At 43.5% G+C, this 14,316-nt stretch overlaps 1 protein-coding gene across 2 annotated transcripts in view; it reads right to left on the bottom strand.

Moving 5' to 3' along the window:
- The window catches only part of GEMIN2 (gem nuclear organelle associated protein 2), a 73,054-nt gene that overhangs the window by 30,403 nt on the left and 28,335 nt on the right, over positions 1-14,316 (bottom strand). For both annotated transcript variants that reach the window (XM_077464844.1, XM_077464843.1), the window contains exon 4: positions 724-783. In XM_077464844.1, the coding sequence (XP_077320970.1) occupies positions 724-783 (60 nt within the window). The remainder of the gene's footprint in view (positions 1-723; positions 784-14,316) is intronic.

The raw sequence follows: 14,316 nt of genomic DNA, 5'->3' as shown, positions 1-14,316 counted from the left end.
CGGAAGCAAGCGCCACCTACTGGTAACTGATAAGAACACTACACTTGATCTTAGCCAAAAGGCGGAAACAACACAAATAACCGAGGAGCCAGCAGGGGAGGAGGAAGTTTAAAGAGGGCTGGCACGGTGCGTCCTACAGAGAGGAGCCAAGGTCTCAGGTGGCTGTCCTGAAAGACGATTAAAGGGGGGGAAAAAAAAAAATTGTTACAAAAGACTATAGTGAGAAGAAAGCTTTATTTGCCCCTAAAAAAAAAAATCTATATATGGATTACCTTGTTATCTTTTAGAAATGACAAAGTTATTGCTGAATGAACAAGGTCATTGCAGAAATGTGAACAGGCATGAGAGGCAAAGTGGTTAAAGTAAAATTTTCAACGTTTTGAATTTGCATTTTCCCCTTTCAAATAAATAAGACGCTGGTGTTTCTATGATTGAGATATATCTACTCCCACACACAAAAACGGACACACCAGTTCCTTGCCTGGCAATGCTTACTCAATTCAGCATTAGCTGTATGCTCTTGCCTTTATGAGACCAAACTGAACTAGAAGAAGCCATGCCATTGCGTGATGCTGAACCTGTAGTATTTGCAGTAAAACTAACATTTAACAGACACAAGAAGGATTTTACAGGATGTGCCAGAGTAACAAGTTTACAGGAAAGCTTTATTTTATATATAAATAAAAAAAAAACGTATTTACTTACTGTATAAAAAAAACTCACCATAGTAACATTGCCATCTAAAGGCTGGGACCTCCAATGAGTTCTGTGCTTATGAAGACTCTGCAAAGGGCACAACATTAATGTGAATAAACTAAGTAAATATTGTAAAAAAAAAAAAAAAACACAAACAAACATACTACAGACTGAGTGGGACAGAAACTTATCAAAAAGTAATGCTCACATAAATGAAAATATTATTATGGATCTAAATATTTATATTAACACGATAATGACAGGAATTTGAAAACACAGAGTGTAAGTGCACTATACAGTATCCTGCAAAAAACAGAAAATGCAGCAATAGTTTTGTGCGTTACGGGGAAAAGGAGATTAAACACATGCACTTAATTTGCTATTTTACTTTCTGTTGTATGATGACTGTATTCATTAGTCTCTAAGCTTTATAACGAAGATGACTTAGTTCTACTCACGCCTAATACACGGACCTATGCCAAATAAGTGATATGATGTGACAATGTATGTACTGTTGTCTTGTCCAGATTTTACTTAAGTACCATGCATATACTTTTCAAAAAAGTTGTTTTTTTAAATAAAAATAAATGAATAAATAAATAAAAGGTGGTGGTTATGTGCGTTGAAGTATGCCAAACCAAATTTTTTATGGGCTACCTAATGCAACAAACGCAATCACATAGGTTGTGTGCATTGCGTTCTGGGTGTGAATGGGGCCCAAGTGCTGATCAAAGTGCTGCTTTCCCCAATCTGACAGCAAAACAGTGTACGTTCAGGGCCATGCAGCCACATGCCTGTCAAATTGTCTGTGCCATCGCTGCATCCCAACTGACATGAACAGCACTGTTTGGAACAATTGAGCATCCACATTCAGGTATACACAGCCCTTGCACTTTTTTTTAGCCCACTTGGGGGGAGCCTACAGGTAAGCTGTTACAAAAATCCTATTTTCTTTATCGTACATCATGGGACACAGAGCCTAAGTAATAACTTAATGGGATGTCCCATAGCAATGCTATTTGAGGGTAGGGAGAGACAACCCATAGGGCAGCCCCAGACTTGAGGACTTATACTGCTGCCTGCAGCACACTGCACCAGAAGGTCATATCCTCATACCGCCTTACATCCACTTGATAGTATGCACTGAAGAGCAAGTTGCGGCTTTGCAGATCTGAGCCATGGAGGCCTGGTGACGCACTGCCCAAGAAGCACTAACCGACCTGGTAGAGTGCGCCTTAACTTGAAAAACGGGGGAATCTTACCCTTTAAATCATAAGCTTGAATTATCACTTGCCGAATCCACTTAGCGACAGTGGATTTCACTGGCAGAATAAATAAGACATCAGTCTTACGAATCTGAGCAGTTGCCTTCAAATAGATTTTCACTGCTCTCACCACATCAAGACAATGTAGTGACTTTTCTTCCCTGGAACATGGTTTTGGAAAAAATGATGGCAGGACAATATCTTGGTTCAGGTGAAAACCTGAAACTACTTTTTGCAAAAAGCATGGATGAGGACGCAATACCGCTCTGTCCTCATGCATAATCAAATATGTCTCTTAACAAGAAAGAGTAGCCAATTCCAAAACCCTCCTTGCTGAGGATATAGCAACCAAAAATAGCAGCTTCCTTGTCAGAAGGACTAAGGGAATATGCTGTATCAGTTCAAGTGGGCATTTTTGTAACACTGACAAAACTAAATTTAAGTCCCAAGGGCTCAAAAGGTGATTTAACTGGCGGATTAATCCGCATTACCCCTTGCATAAAACCTAAGGACTAAAGAATGCGTAGCAAGCGGTCTTTGAAATAAAATTGATAAGGCTGAGACTTGGCCCTCAATAGTACTCAGGGCCAACTTCATCTCTACGCCTAATTGTAGAAAGGCAAGAATTCTGCCTACGATACATCTCCGAGGGTGCCAACCCTTGGATTCACACCAGGAAACATAAGCCTTCCAAACCCTATAATATATAGTTCTGGAAGCTGGTTTCCTAGCATTAATCAAAGTAGAGATAACTGACCCGGAAAGCTCACATTTCTTCAGAATGTGGGTTTCAATAGCCAGGCTGTTAAATTCAGCGTTCGTAAAAGTAGGATGGAATATTGGCCCCTGTGAGCACAGGTCTGGTCTTAATGGGAGGGGCCCATGAACCCTCCACTGCCAGCTTTAAGATTTCTGCGTACCATGACCTCCTGGACCATGCTGGTGCTAACAGAATTACCAAGTTTCTTTCCAGCTTGATCCTGCAAAGAATTTGTGGCAGCAACTGAATAGGAGGGAATGCATAGATTAGTAAGAACTGATCCCACGGGGGTTACCAGCACATCTGTTCCACATGCGAGTGGATCCCTTATCCTGGACACAAAGTTGACTAACTTCATGTTGAATCCGGACGCTAGATGATCTACGTCAGAGTCCCCCATCTTTGGCAAACAGCCCAAAAAACATCCGGGTGAAGAGACCATTCCCCCGGGAATAAACTGCTGGCAACTTTAGTCCCCCTGCCAAATCTCCACTCCCGGTATGAAGACTGCCGATAGGCATGGAACATTCTTTTCTGACCAAGTTAGAATATGGTTCACCTCTCTCTGAGCAGAGACTCTTGGTGCCCTCTTGGTGATTGATATAGGCCACAGCTGTGGCATTGTTGGATTGTATCCTGACAAGACAATTCTTTAACCTGGGGGTCCAGGTTTTCAGAGCCAGACACACTGCCCGAATCTCTAGGATGTTGATGGGCAGGGCTCTTTCGGATCTTGACCACTGCACCTGGACAGTCGTCTCTGGTACTGCGAGGCTGGCATCTGTCATTACTACTTTCCAGATAATTGGTCTGAAGGTTCTTCCTTTCAGCAGATTCTGGGTTAGTAACCACCAACTGAGGCTTTGGGACACTCTTGGGGACAGCCTCACTGGCAAGTCCAAAGCTTGGATCGTTTTGTTCCAAGCAGACAGGATACCGTTTTGCAACAGGCTCGACTTATGAGTAATGCAGAAGTCTTCCCCCCCACTCTGGTGAGGGGGGACGCCTCTTTGTGATAAGGCTTTAGTAGTTTGTTTTTCAGATTTCTGGCCCCAGGCTCCTTTGAGGTTGAACCTGAGGTTTTCATCTAGGAGTCTGACGGAGGAGGCCGTCGCCACTGCCTAGAGGCGGATGCCCCTGGCGCAGGAGGAAAAAAAAAAGTCAGTTTAAATGAAGGACGATTATACTTTCTTTTGACTGGCAAAAGAGTACTCTTCCCACTAGAAATTGTTTGGATGTATTTATCCAAATTATCGCCAAATAGTCGCTACACATGAAACGGGAAACTAGCTAGAAGCTTTTTGCAAGAAGCTTCGGATTACCAATTTTTTAATCAAAGGGTCCTACGCATGTGTACTAGCACAAGCGCAAGGCGAAATGCCTGCTGTATAGAGTCCTTCATAGCATCTATGGCAAAACATGCCTTTGGTAGTTCAGCTAAGTCACGGGCCTGTTGTGCAGGGAGCTCTTTAAGAGCATCTGTGAACTGGTCCTTTAGGGACTGAGAGATGCCTATTACTGTGACTGCAGGCCGAGTCGTCTTCAGTCACAGATACAGGGGCTGAAGTGAGAGAAGCAGACGTACCAATCAGTTCCAAAGACTCAGAATGGCTTGCCATATCTGGTATCTCTGGAGAGAATGACAGTGTAGAGGCATGACTGGAGTTGCCAGCACCTGGGGTGGAACTTTAGGTGTCTTTGTGGTAACCTTGGAAGCCATAGTGCTAAGCACAAAAGCAGAGGCACTCTAATAAAAAATGTACTATTTGCTGAGCAATAGTAGAAAATAGGATTTTTATAACAGCTTACCTGTAAAATCCTTTTCTCATCATACATCACAGGACACAGAGCCATAGTAATTACTATGTGGGTTATAGGCCACCTTCAGGTGATGGACACTGGCACTCCCTAAATTAAAAAAGTGCACTCCTTATATAACCCCTCCCACTGGTGGGAGTACCTCAGTTTTGTAGCAAAGCAATACACGTGTATACCAAACAAGGGAGGGACACAGAGCTATAGTAGTTACTATGTGGAATGTCCCATAGCAATGCCAACTGAAGGGAGGAAGACAAAAGTAGGGCACCAAGAGACTAGAGGACTCATACTGCAGCACACTGCACCCAAAGGCGATATCCTCATGATCTTTTACATCTACTTGATAGAATCTGGTAAATGTATGGACTGAAGACCAAGTTGCGATCTTGCAGATCTGAGCCATGGAGGTTTGGTGATGCACTGCCCAATAAGCACCAACAGCCCTGGAAAAGTGTGCTTTAATATGAACAATCACTTGACAAATCCATTTAGAAATAGTAGATTTTGATGCTGCCTGTCCTCTTTTAGGACCGTCTGGCAACACAAACAAAACATCTGTTTTATGAATCTGAGCTGATACTTAATAGACTGACCACTCTCACCACATCAAGAGAATGTAGTGATCTTTCTTTCACAAATTCTGGAAAAAATGAAAGGCAGAACAATATCCTGGTTTAAATGAAAAACCGATGCTACCTTCAATAGGATCTCAGGATGAGGCTGCAATACAACCTCATCCTTATGAATAAACCAATATAGCTCTTTACAAGAAAGAGCAGGCAACTCTGATACTCTTCCTACAGAAGATATGGCAACCAAGAAAATGATTTTTTCCTCGTCAAGAGGACCAAGGGAATATCTTGTATTGGCTCAAAAAGCTGCTTCTGTAAAGCCGACAGGACTAAATTTAAGTCCCAAGGGTTCAGGGGTGACCCGACTGGAGGATTAATCCGCATTACCCCCTCAATAAAGTTATGAACCAGAGTGTGAAGAGGTCGTTAAAAAAAAAACATAAACCCAAACCCCCCCCCCCCCCCCCCCCACACACACACCGCACCGATAAAGCAGACTTCTGGCCTTGATAGTACTCAAGGCCAGCTTAATTTCTAATCCTATAAGTAGGAATTCAAGGATCCTACCTATGACATATTTCCTGGGGTGCCAGCACCTGGATTGACACCAAAAGACATATGCCTTCCAGATTCTATAATATACGACTCCGGAGCCTGGCTTCCTAGTATTAACCAAGTAGAAACTACTGAAGCCAACAGTCCACGATCTTTTAGAATGTGGGTCTCAATAGCCAAACCGCTAAATTTAGCTTTTGTAAGGTAGGATGGAATACCGGACCTTGCCATAGGTCTGGCTATAGCAGTAGGGTCCAAGGGTCCCCTACCGCCATTTTTATGATCTCGGCAAACCAAGATCTCCTGGGCCACAAGAACCACCTCCTTCCCTTCTTGCTTGATCCTGCGAGAAGGCGCAGAAGCAGAACAGAAGGGAACATATAGATCAGTGAAAAACTGATCCCACGGAAAAAACAATCATCTGTTCCGTATACCATTGGATCCCTTGTCCTTGACACAAAGTTGTCGATCTTGTTGTTGGACCTGGATGCAAACAGATTCACGTCTGGAACTCTCCATTTTTGGCATAACGACAGAAAGATGTTGAGGTGAATGGACCATTCTCCCGGGAACAATTGTTGGCGACTCAACTAGTTCACCTGCAAATTCCCTATCCCTGGAATGAAAATTGCTGATAGAATAAGATTCCCCTCTCTCTGGGCTGCACAACTTCTCATGCCCCCTTTGTGATTGATATAGGCCACAGCTGTGGCATTGTCAGATTGGATCCTGACAGGATAATTCCATAGTCTGAGCATCCAGGCCTCCAGGGACAGGCGTACTGCTCGAATTTCTAGAATATAATCAGGTCATCTCTGATTTGGACCATTTCCCTTGGACAGACGATTCTTCCAGGACTGCTCCCCAGCCAATAAGGCTGGCATCTGTTACCACCAATTGGGACTCTGACGGGGGATAAACGCATTGGGAAGTCCAGAGCTTGGACCTTCTTGTTCAAAGTTGACAGGATACTGTTTTGCAACAGTCTTTGAAAGAAACTGCACACAAGAAAACTGCCTCGAAAGAAGCCACCGTCTTTCCAACAATTTCATGGAAAGTCAAATAGAAGGATTCTTTGTTTTGATCAACTGAATCCGTTCCCTTGGAAAAAACTGCCTCTTCTGAGCTGTAGCTATGATCAGACCCAAGTACTGCAATCTCCTTGATGGTTTTAAGGAGGATTTTTCTAGGTTGAGAATCCAACGTAGGTAATCCAGGTAGCTGACCAAACTTTGGTTTTAAGCGGGCTACCGATTGGTCTATCAAGAGTAGATGGTCTAAGTAGGCTAGTATTGTTATACCTTGAGCCCCTAACCTGGTTAAAGTAGGAGCCATGACCTTTGTAAAACACTCGTGATGCAGTAGCTAGACCGAAGGCAGAGCTACAAACTGGAAATTAAGATTTTCTACCTTGACATATAGAAATTTCTGGTGAGTGGGGAAAATCGGTACATGGAGGAAAGCATCCTCGATGTCAATTGACGCAAGAAGTTCTCCTCCTTGTAGAATGGAGACTACTGATCAGACTGACTCCATGCAAAAAGAACGGCATTCAAAAACCAGGTTAGATCTTAGCCATCTAAAATGGGTCTGACATCCCCGTTTTGGAATTGTGAAAAGGTTTGAATAAAAACCCCAATCCTTGCTCTTCCAATAGAAAGACTTATTTTTCACTGGATCTCTGGAAATGTTTGATCTGAGAAAAAACAAGGAGACGGGAAAGCTCAAAACCCTAGTTTGTAACCTAGAGAAATTGAGGAAGCCACCCATCTGTTGACATTGTTCCTGCCAGACCCTTGAAAACTGTAGTAGCCTTCCCCCCCACTCAAGCAAGCGGGGGTGCCCCTTCATAAAGAGGCTTTAGCATTTTGTTTTGAGAGTTTCCGCCCCCAGGTCCTCTTTTGGCCCTAGGACTAACCCTGAGGTTTACCTCTTGAACCTGACGGTGGAGGCCGTCAAAACTACCTTGAGGCTGATGCCCCTGGCACCGGAGAAAAAGCATGTTTTAAAAGAAAAGATGCTTAAACTTCTTTTAAACCGGTAAAAGGGAACTTTTCCCTTTAGAAATTCTTTGGCTATACTGATCCAGATTGTCTCCCAATAACCGTTCACCATGAAATGGGAAACTGGCCAAGAGCTTTTGCAAGGCGCTTTGGCCGACCAATTTTTCAACCATAGGATTCTATGCACATGTACCAGCCCTAGCATGAGCCATGAGGCCTGGAGAATATAATCTTTCATAGTGTCTACTGTAAAACACAACACTCCTGATATTCGGGCCAAATCTTGGGCCTGCTGATCAGGAATAATCCTGAGTATCTCCATAAACTGGTCCTTTAGGGACTGAGATACTCTGATCACTGCCAGCACAGGCTGAACCTGCAAGCGAAATATAGCTTTTAAAAAGGAATTCCAACATCTTATCTGTTGGATCCTTTAGCATATGAGCATTGTCTACTGAATAAGTCAGGTATAGAGGATATAGCAGTGTCAACTGCTGGAAATCCTAATTTCTTATAGAACTTTTCCTCCATAGGATAAAGTATTGAAAACTTTTTCGGAGGAACAAACTGTTTATGTGGGTGTTCCCACTCAGAATACATAGGCTTTTTTTTTTAGCCATAAATGGATAGGAAAAGCATGAACAGATTGAGGAAGCTTTAGTCAACCCAAACCAGAAGTGGGCTCATCGTCTGACTGTGCTTATTTCTCAGTAAAGACTGTAGCAACCACCTTTCCTGCGAACCTGATCGTTTCCTATTAAGTTCTTCAGACATCAGCATATTCCTGATTTGAAAGAAATTTGTCATCTCTCGCCCCTTGTTCCTCAGCATGAGGGTCCTGAGCAATGACAATGACAGGACAGGGACCTGTTATGCTTAGTCCCACTCTGGGATGCGATTAAAGCATCAATTTTTTTGAATGTTTGGAGAAAAAAAAAATCTCCTTAGTCATATATGGGGCAGCACAGTGGTGTAGTGGTTAGCACTCTCACCTAGCAGTAAGAAGGGTCACTGGTTCGAATCCCAACCACGACACTACCTGCCTGGAGTTTGCATGTTCTCCCTGTGCTTGCGCGGGTTTCCTCCGGGTACTCCGGTTTCCTCCCACAATCCAAAGACAAGCAAGTAGGTTAATTGGCGTATGTCCAAAATTGGCCCTAGTACATGAATGGGGACCTTGGATTGTGGGCTTCTTGAGGGTAGGGACCAATATGACTGTGCAATGCACAGGGATAGGGGTAATTGTAGGCACTCACTCAGGTTGAACTGGATGGACTGGTGTCTTTATTCAACCTTACTAACTATGAAACTATATATATATACAGGGGCTGTATTGCTAAAAGCATCTGCAACCCTTGCCCCTCCTGATGGCTCATTCTGACCAGCCATATTACTCTCAGGGGAGGATGCCCTCTTTTGAGATGGGTCTAGGCTCCCTAGTGACTATAGTCTTTCTAGAGCCCTTTGAGGTGATTTTAATCTTCCTTCCGACCATAGCCCAATGCACAAAGCAGAGGTACTACCGGAAGGAATGCATGCATTGCTTGAGCAATAGTCCAGCTTTGCTGCTGCTATTAATGTTCAGCCTGTTGCAGTAGCAAAATTTGTCAAAGGAATATCTGTGTCAACAAACCTCACATATATCATCACTCTTGTGTCCCTCCGCAGCTTGAAACAGCAAAAATGGTGCCTTTAAAACACACATTCCCCGTTCTGGGCATTAGAGGATGCCAATGCCATGCTAAGTATTGGCAAGCCGCCCCGCACTGCCGCGCGGGGGGGGGTTAAATTGTAAGTGTGAAACAGCCTTTAATGCCGTCACTCCTTGAATAATCATCTGCTCAATCTTGTGCTTACAGATAGGATGTAATATACCTCGTGCAGTATACATAATGTACCCCTTGCTGCTTAGTTTCCCCCCCGATACAGGGACACACCATGCTGTTGTAGCTGGACACAGAGCTGCTGAAAACGGGAATGTGTATCTTTACTCCCTCTAGAGGATTTTTAAGGCATTATAATGTTTAAAATATATGGAAGAAAAGGCATAGGTGAACTTTTTACATTCCTATGCTTCTTCTCTTACCTTATCCTCACTGCAGGATACTGCTGTTTTAAACAGACAGATCCAAACATCACCCATCACGGCGGGCTGCGTTAGTAAACCTTCAAAGATCATGTCCCTTTTAATAGGGGCTCCACTCCTTTGGACCTTTATAGCACCCCTCAGGAGCAACTTTAGGTAATGTAGCAAGACGAAAGAGAGTCCTGCTTCCTAGGTTCTAGCCCAAAAAAGAGAAGCATTACAAGCAAAACCTTGTTAGTCTATACAAGGCCTGGGTACCATCCTGTGGCCTCAGTGGTGTAGATGAATCCGGTTGTGGAGGTTTTTTTTAATTTCGACATGGATCCCTCCTGGAGCTCTTCAGAGCACATCTTCACTTGTGACCAACACCTTAGACACTGGCAAAAAAAAAACTGAGGTACTCCTGGAAGGAGGAGGGGTTATATAGGGGACTGAACTATTGGGTATACAACTGTCAACACCAGAAGGTGGCCCATAACCCATATTACTTAGGCCCTGTGTCCCATGATGTACAATAAAAAAAAAAAAAAAAAAGACACAAGTCCAACCTATGTGTGATTATGTGTCATTATTACATTGTATATCCCTGTATATTGTGGTCATTCAGGTGCTTATCCAATATAGTTTTTTGAAACTATCAATGCTCCCTGCTGAGACCAGTGCCCGTGGAAAGGAATTCCACATCCTTGCCGTTCTTACAGTAAAGAACCCTGTTTAACATGTCTTGTTAAACTCCCTCCTGCAAAAAAAGTTTTATCCCTATTGTGGGGTCACCAGTACGTTTTTTTTTTTTTTAAAGTTTAAATCATATCCCCTCTCAAGCGTCTCTTCTCCAGAGAGAATCAGAGAGAACCTTTCCTCATAACCAATATCCTCTAGACCAGGGGTAGGGAACCTATGGCTTGCGAGACAGATGTGGCTCTTTTGATGGCTGCATCTGGCTCTCACCTCTCAATCCGCGGATTGCATGGTGTGCGATCCGTGGATTGAGCCCATAGGAAAGGCCGCAGCTTCGGCCCAGCTCCGGAGCTGCGGCCATCTTGGTACACCCGGTGGCGGTCTAGGTGAGCGGCGCTGTGACGTCATCTTCACCCGCCTCAACTGCTCGTGGATCTGCCTGCCTGTGTAGTGGTAAGCAAGCAGACAATCATAGGGGAGATGTGCATATTACAGTGGCGGAGATGACGTGGATATTACAGTTATAATTGAAATTAGTCGCTTAATCGATTTAAAAAAAAAAAATAGTTTTAAACATATTGTATGGCTCTCGTGGAATTACATTTTAAAATATGTGGCGCTCATGGCTCGCTCAGCCAAAAAGGTTCCCTACCCCTGCTCTAGACCCTTTATTAGCACGGTTGTCCTTTGTACTCGCTCCATTTCCAGTACATCCTTCCAGTTCTGGGCACCCGACCTCAGGACAGCATATTCCAGGTGTGAACAGACCAGAGTCTTGTAGAGAGGGAGAATTATTGTTGAGTTGATCCCCTTTTTAATGCATGCCAATATTCCGTTTGCTTTGTTAGCAGCAGCTTGGCATTGCATGTCATTGCTGAGCCTATCATCTACTAGGACCCCCAGAGGTTCTCCCCCCTGTGTACAGAGGACATATTTTTGGCACCCAAATGCATTTTACATTAAACCTCATTTACCATGTAGTTGCCCACACCATTAATTTGTTCAGATCTTTTTGCAAGGTTTCCACATCCTGCTGATTTCATCATTCGCAAATCGAGATTTAACCATTTACCCCATCATCCAGGTCTTTTTTGAACAAAATAAATAGGACTGGTCCCAGCAAAGAACCCTGTGGTTTATGACCAACCTCTGAACTCACCCTTGTAGCCAGTTTTCAATCCAGATACACCACGTCTCATAGAAGGTTAATGGAATGGTTTGGCAAGAGCAATTCTTTACGAATCCATGCAGATCACTGCTGATACCATTCTCGTTACTAAAATCTTGTATATAGTCCCATATCATCCCCTCCAAGAGCTTGCATACTATGGGATGTATTTTGGGCCCCTTTTAAATATTGCTGCACATTGGCTTTTCTCCAATCAGCTGGTAATATTCGAGTCAGTAAAAGTTAGGAACAATGGTGTGGCAATTAACCACTTCAGCCCTGGAAGATTTGGCTGCTGAATGACCGGGCTATTTTTTGTTATTCGGCACTGCATCGCTTGCACCCAAACAAAATTTAGGTCATTTTTTTCCCCACGAATAGACCTCTCTTTTGTTGGTATTCAATTGCCTCTGCATAATTTTTTTGCACTATGAACCAAAAAAAAAAAAAAAAAAAAAAAACACACCACATCATTTTGCACTTATTGCTATAAATATCCAAATTTTTTCTCAGTTTAGTCTGATATGCATTTTTCTACATCGATTTTTTGGGGAAAAAAAAAAAAAGATAGATTACTTTTTTTTTTTTTACTTGGTAATGATGGTGATTTTTATCATGACTACGTCATCATGGTGGACACATCAGAAAATTGACATTTTTGGGACCATTGGCATTTATAAAGTGATCAGTGCTATAAAAATGCATTGATTACTGTAAAAATGTCACTGGTAGTGAAGGGGTTAACACTAGGGGGCGATCAAGGAGTTGTGTTCCCTGAGAGGCAATTCTAACTGAAAGGGGAGGAGACTGATAAGAGAAAGTGACGGATCGTGGTTCCTAGCTAATAGGAACACACGATCCGTCACTCCTCTCAGAACGTAAACACAGATTTATGTGTACACACACACACACACACACACACACACACACACACACACACACACACCAATGTTCTGTGCCTCAGTGCTTGTCATCGCTCGTGGCCGGCGGTCATCGAGACCGTCGGCACCCCCGCAGTGCAGCGGGTGTGTGCCATCCCGACCTGCCGCAGTAAAACGACAGCGGCTGGTCGGCAAGCGGTTAAGGGAATGAAACGAAGGAGCTGGTAAATGATATACTGTCAGCCGCTGATTCCAGCTATTCTTTTGTTCAGAAGAGTCTGCTGAACAATGCTACTATCAGCTCATGTTCAAGGGACTATGAGCCTATAGCAAAAAACCTGAAGGAGCAGCGGGGCCTACTATCAGAATAGGGGACCTTGATTATCCCAATATTGACTGGGCAGAGACAGCTCACTCATTTACCCTTTTGCTGCCAGGCCCTGTGTTCCATTTTGTATACTCAGGTGGCCAGACCATTTTTGCAATTTTTCCTTTTTTTTCCATTTAAAGCTTTCAAAGTTTGTAAAAGACCCCCCAATAAAAGATGCTACGATCTCTGAGCATCAGCTCCTGATACAGGCCTGTAGAAGGAGCTGATGCTCCGAGAACATAGCCTCTTTTATTCAGTTGTTTCTCCCCTGGTGTCTCTCTGCTTCCTGGTGACGTCATCTTCCAGTGCTCCATGGTGGCCCAGACCAACTCCCTGGTGGCCACAGGACAGACTGAGGCTTCCCCAATCATCTGCCAGATCTGTGGACGCTGTAGACACCACCATTTACAGATGAACCCGTTTTTATATTTCCTGTAAGTGCACTACTTTGCTAATAAATCATATCTAATATACTACACTCAGGGTTGGCACTTCCCGTGTCTCTCCCCCTTCCTCAATCTGCTTAAAGAGCTGGCTTTTCTCTGAGGACAACTGCCTCCTGCTACCTTACCCCAAGAACTGTTGCTGGATGGACTATTGAGCCGTTATTGCTCTCATATTGCCTGCTATATTACTTCATGCACACAAATATTTGCGCTTACAGTTTATTTTTATCAATTGTTTCTGTGTCAGCTCTACATGATCGGAGATGGACCGGTTATCAGCCTGCTCTGCGGGGATCAGCATCAGCTGCTCCGCTGAGCAGGCGGATCTGCTTGACACAAGTCTCATGATTAGAGTCTGAGGCTCTAATCGGCTTGAAAAAGGTTGGGCTCGGGGCACAGAGCATTGCACCCCAAACCCACCCACTTGTAACAATAGCAAATTAATATTTGGCCATTTTCTTCCGGCTTAAAAAAAAAAAAAAATAACAAAAAAAAAAAAAAGTCACTGGATCTACGTTTCTCTCTCACCCCCCCCCCCAAATTTTTTTTTACAGTTATATATTTTTTTTGAGTGATATATCAGGTCAAAACAGACCCCCATATCTCTTTTTTGAAATAGAGAAAGTCCCTTTCTCTGCAGCACTTTACTTGAATGTAATAAGGAATCTATATAGATCTTCCTCATTCATTAAATGACAGTTTGATACAAAGTAACAAAGTAACACTCGCGGTTATTATAGAGCAGCTGTCAGTAAGACATCTAGGCGCGATCTGCAGTGATCACTGCCTGTGTCCACTCTACTACGGGGGGAGCTTAGTAAACACGTTTACCAAGCACCCTCCACTCCACCCCCTCCAGCATTGAACACATCTTGACCCCCCCAAAAGGCAGCACCTGAAGCCAGCGGGAGTGGAAGAGGAGAGATGGCAGTTAATGAGGGTAATTCGCTGATCAGAGTTACAGAATTGTTCAGCAGAGTCTGCTAAACAATTCTGCTATGAGCTTATAGAGAAATGA

This window comes from Lithobates pipiens, unplaced genomic scaffold (genome assembly GCF_037356315.1).
Source record: "Lithobates pipiens isolate NorthernLeopardFrog02 unplaced genomic scaffold, aLitPip1_a1.2 Scaffold_30, whole genome shotgun sequence".
NCBI lineage: Eukaryota > Metazoa > Chordata > Amphibia > Anura > Ranidae > Lithobates > Lithobates pipiens.
The sequence above is the reverse complement of the archived record's forward strand: the minus strand, read 5'-3'. Positions and strand labels throughout refer to the sequence as shown.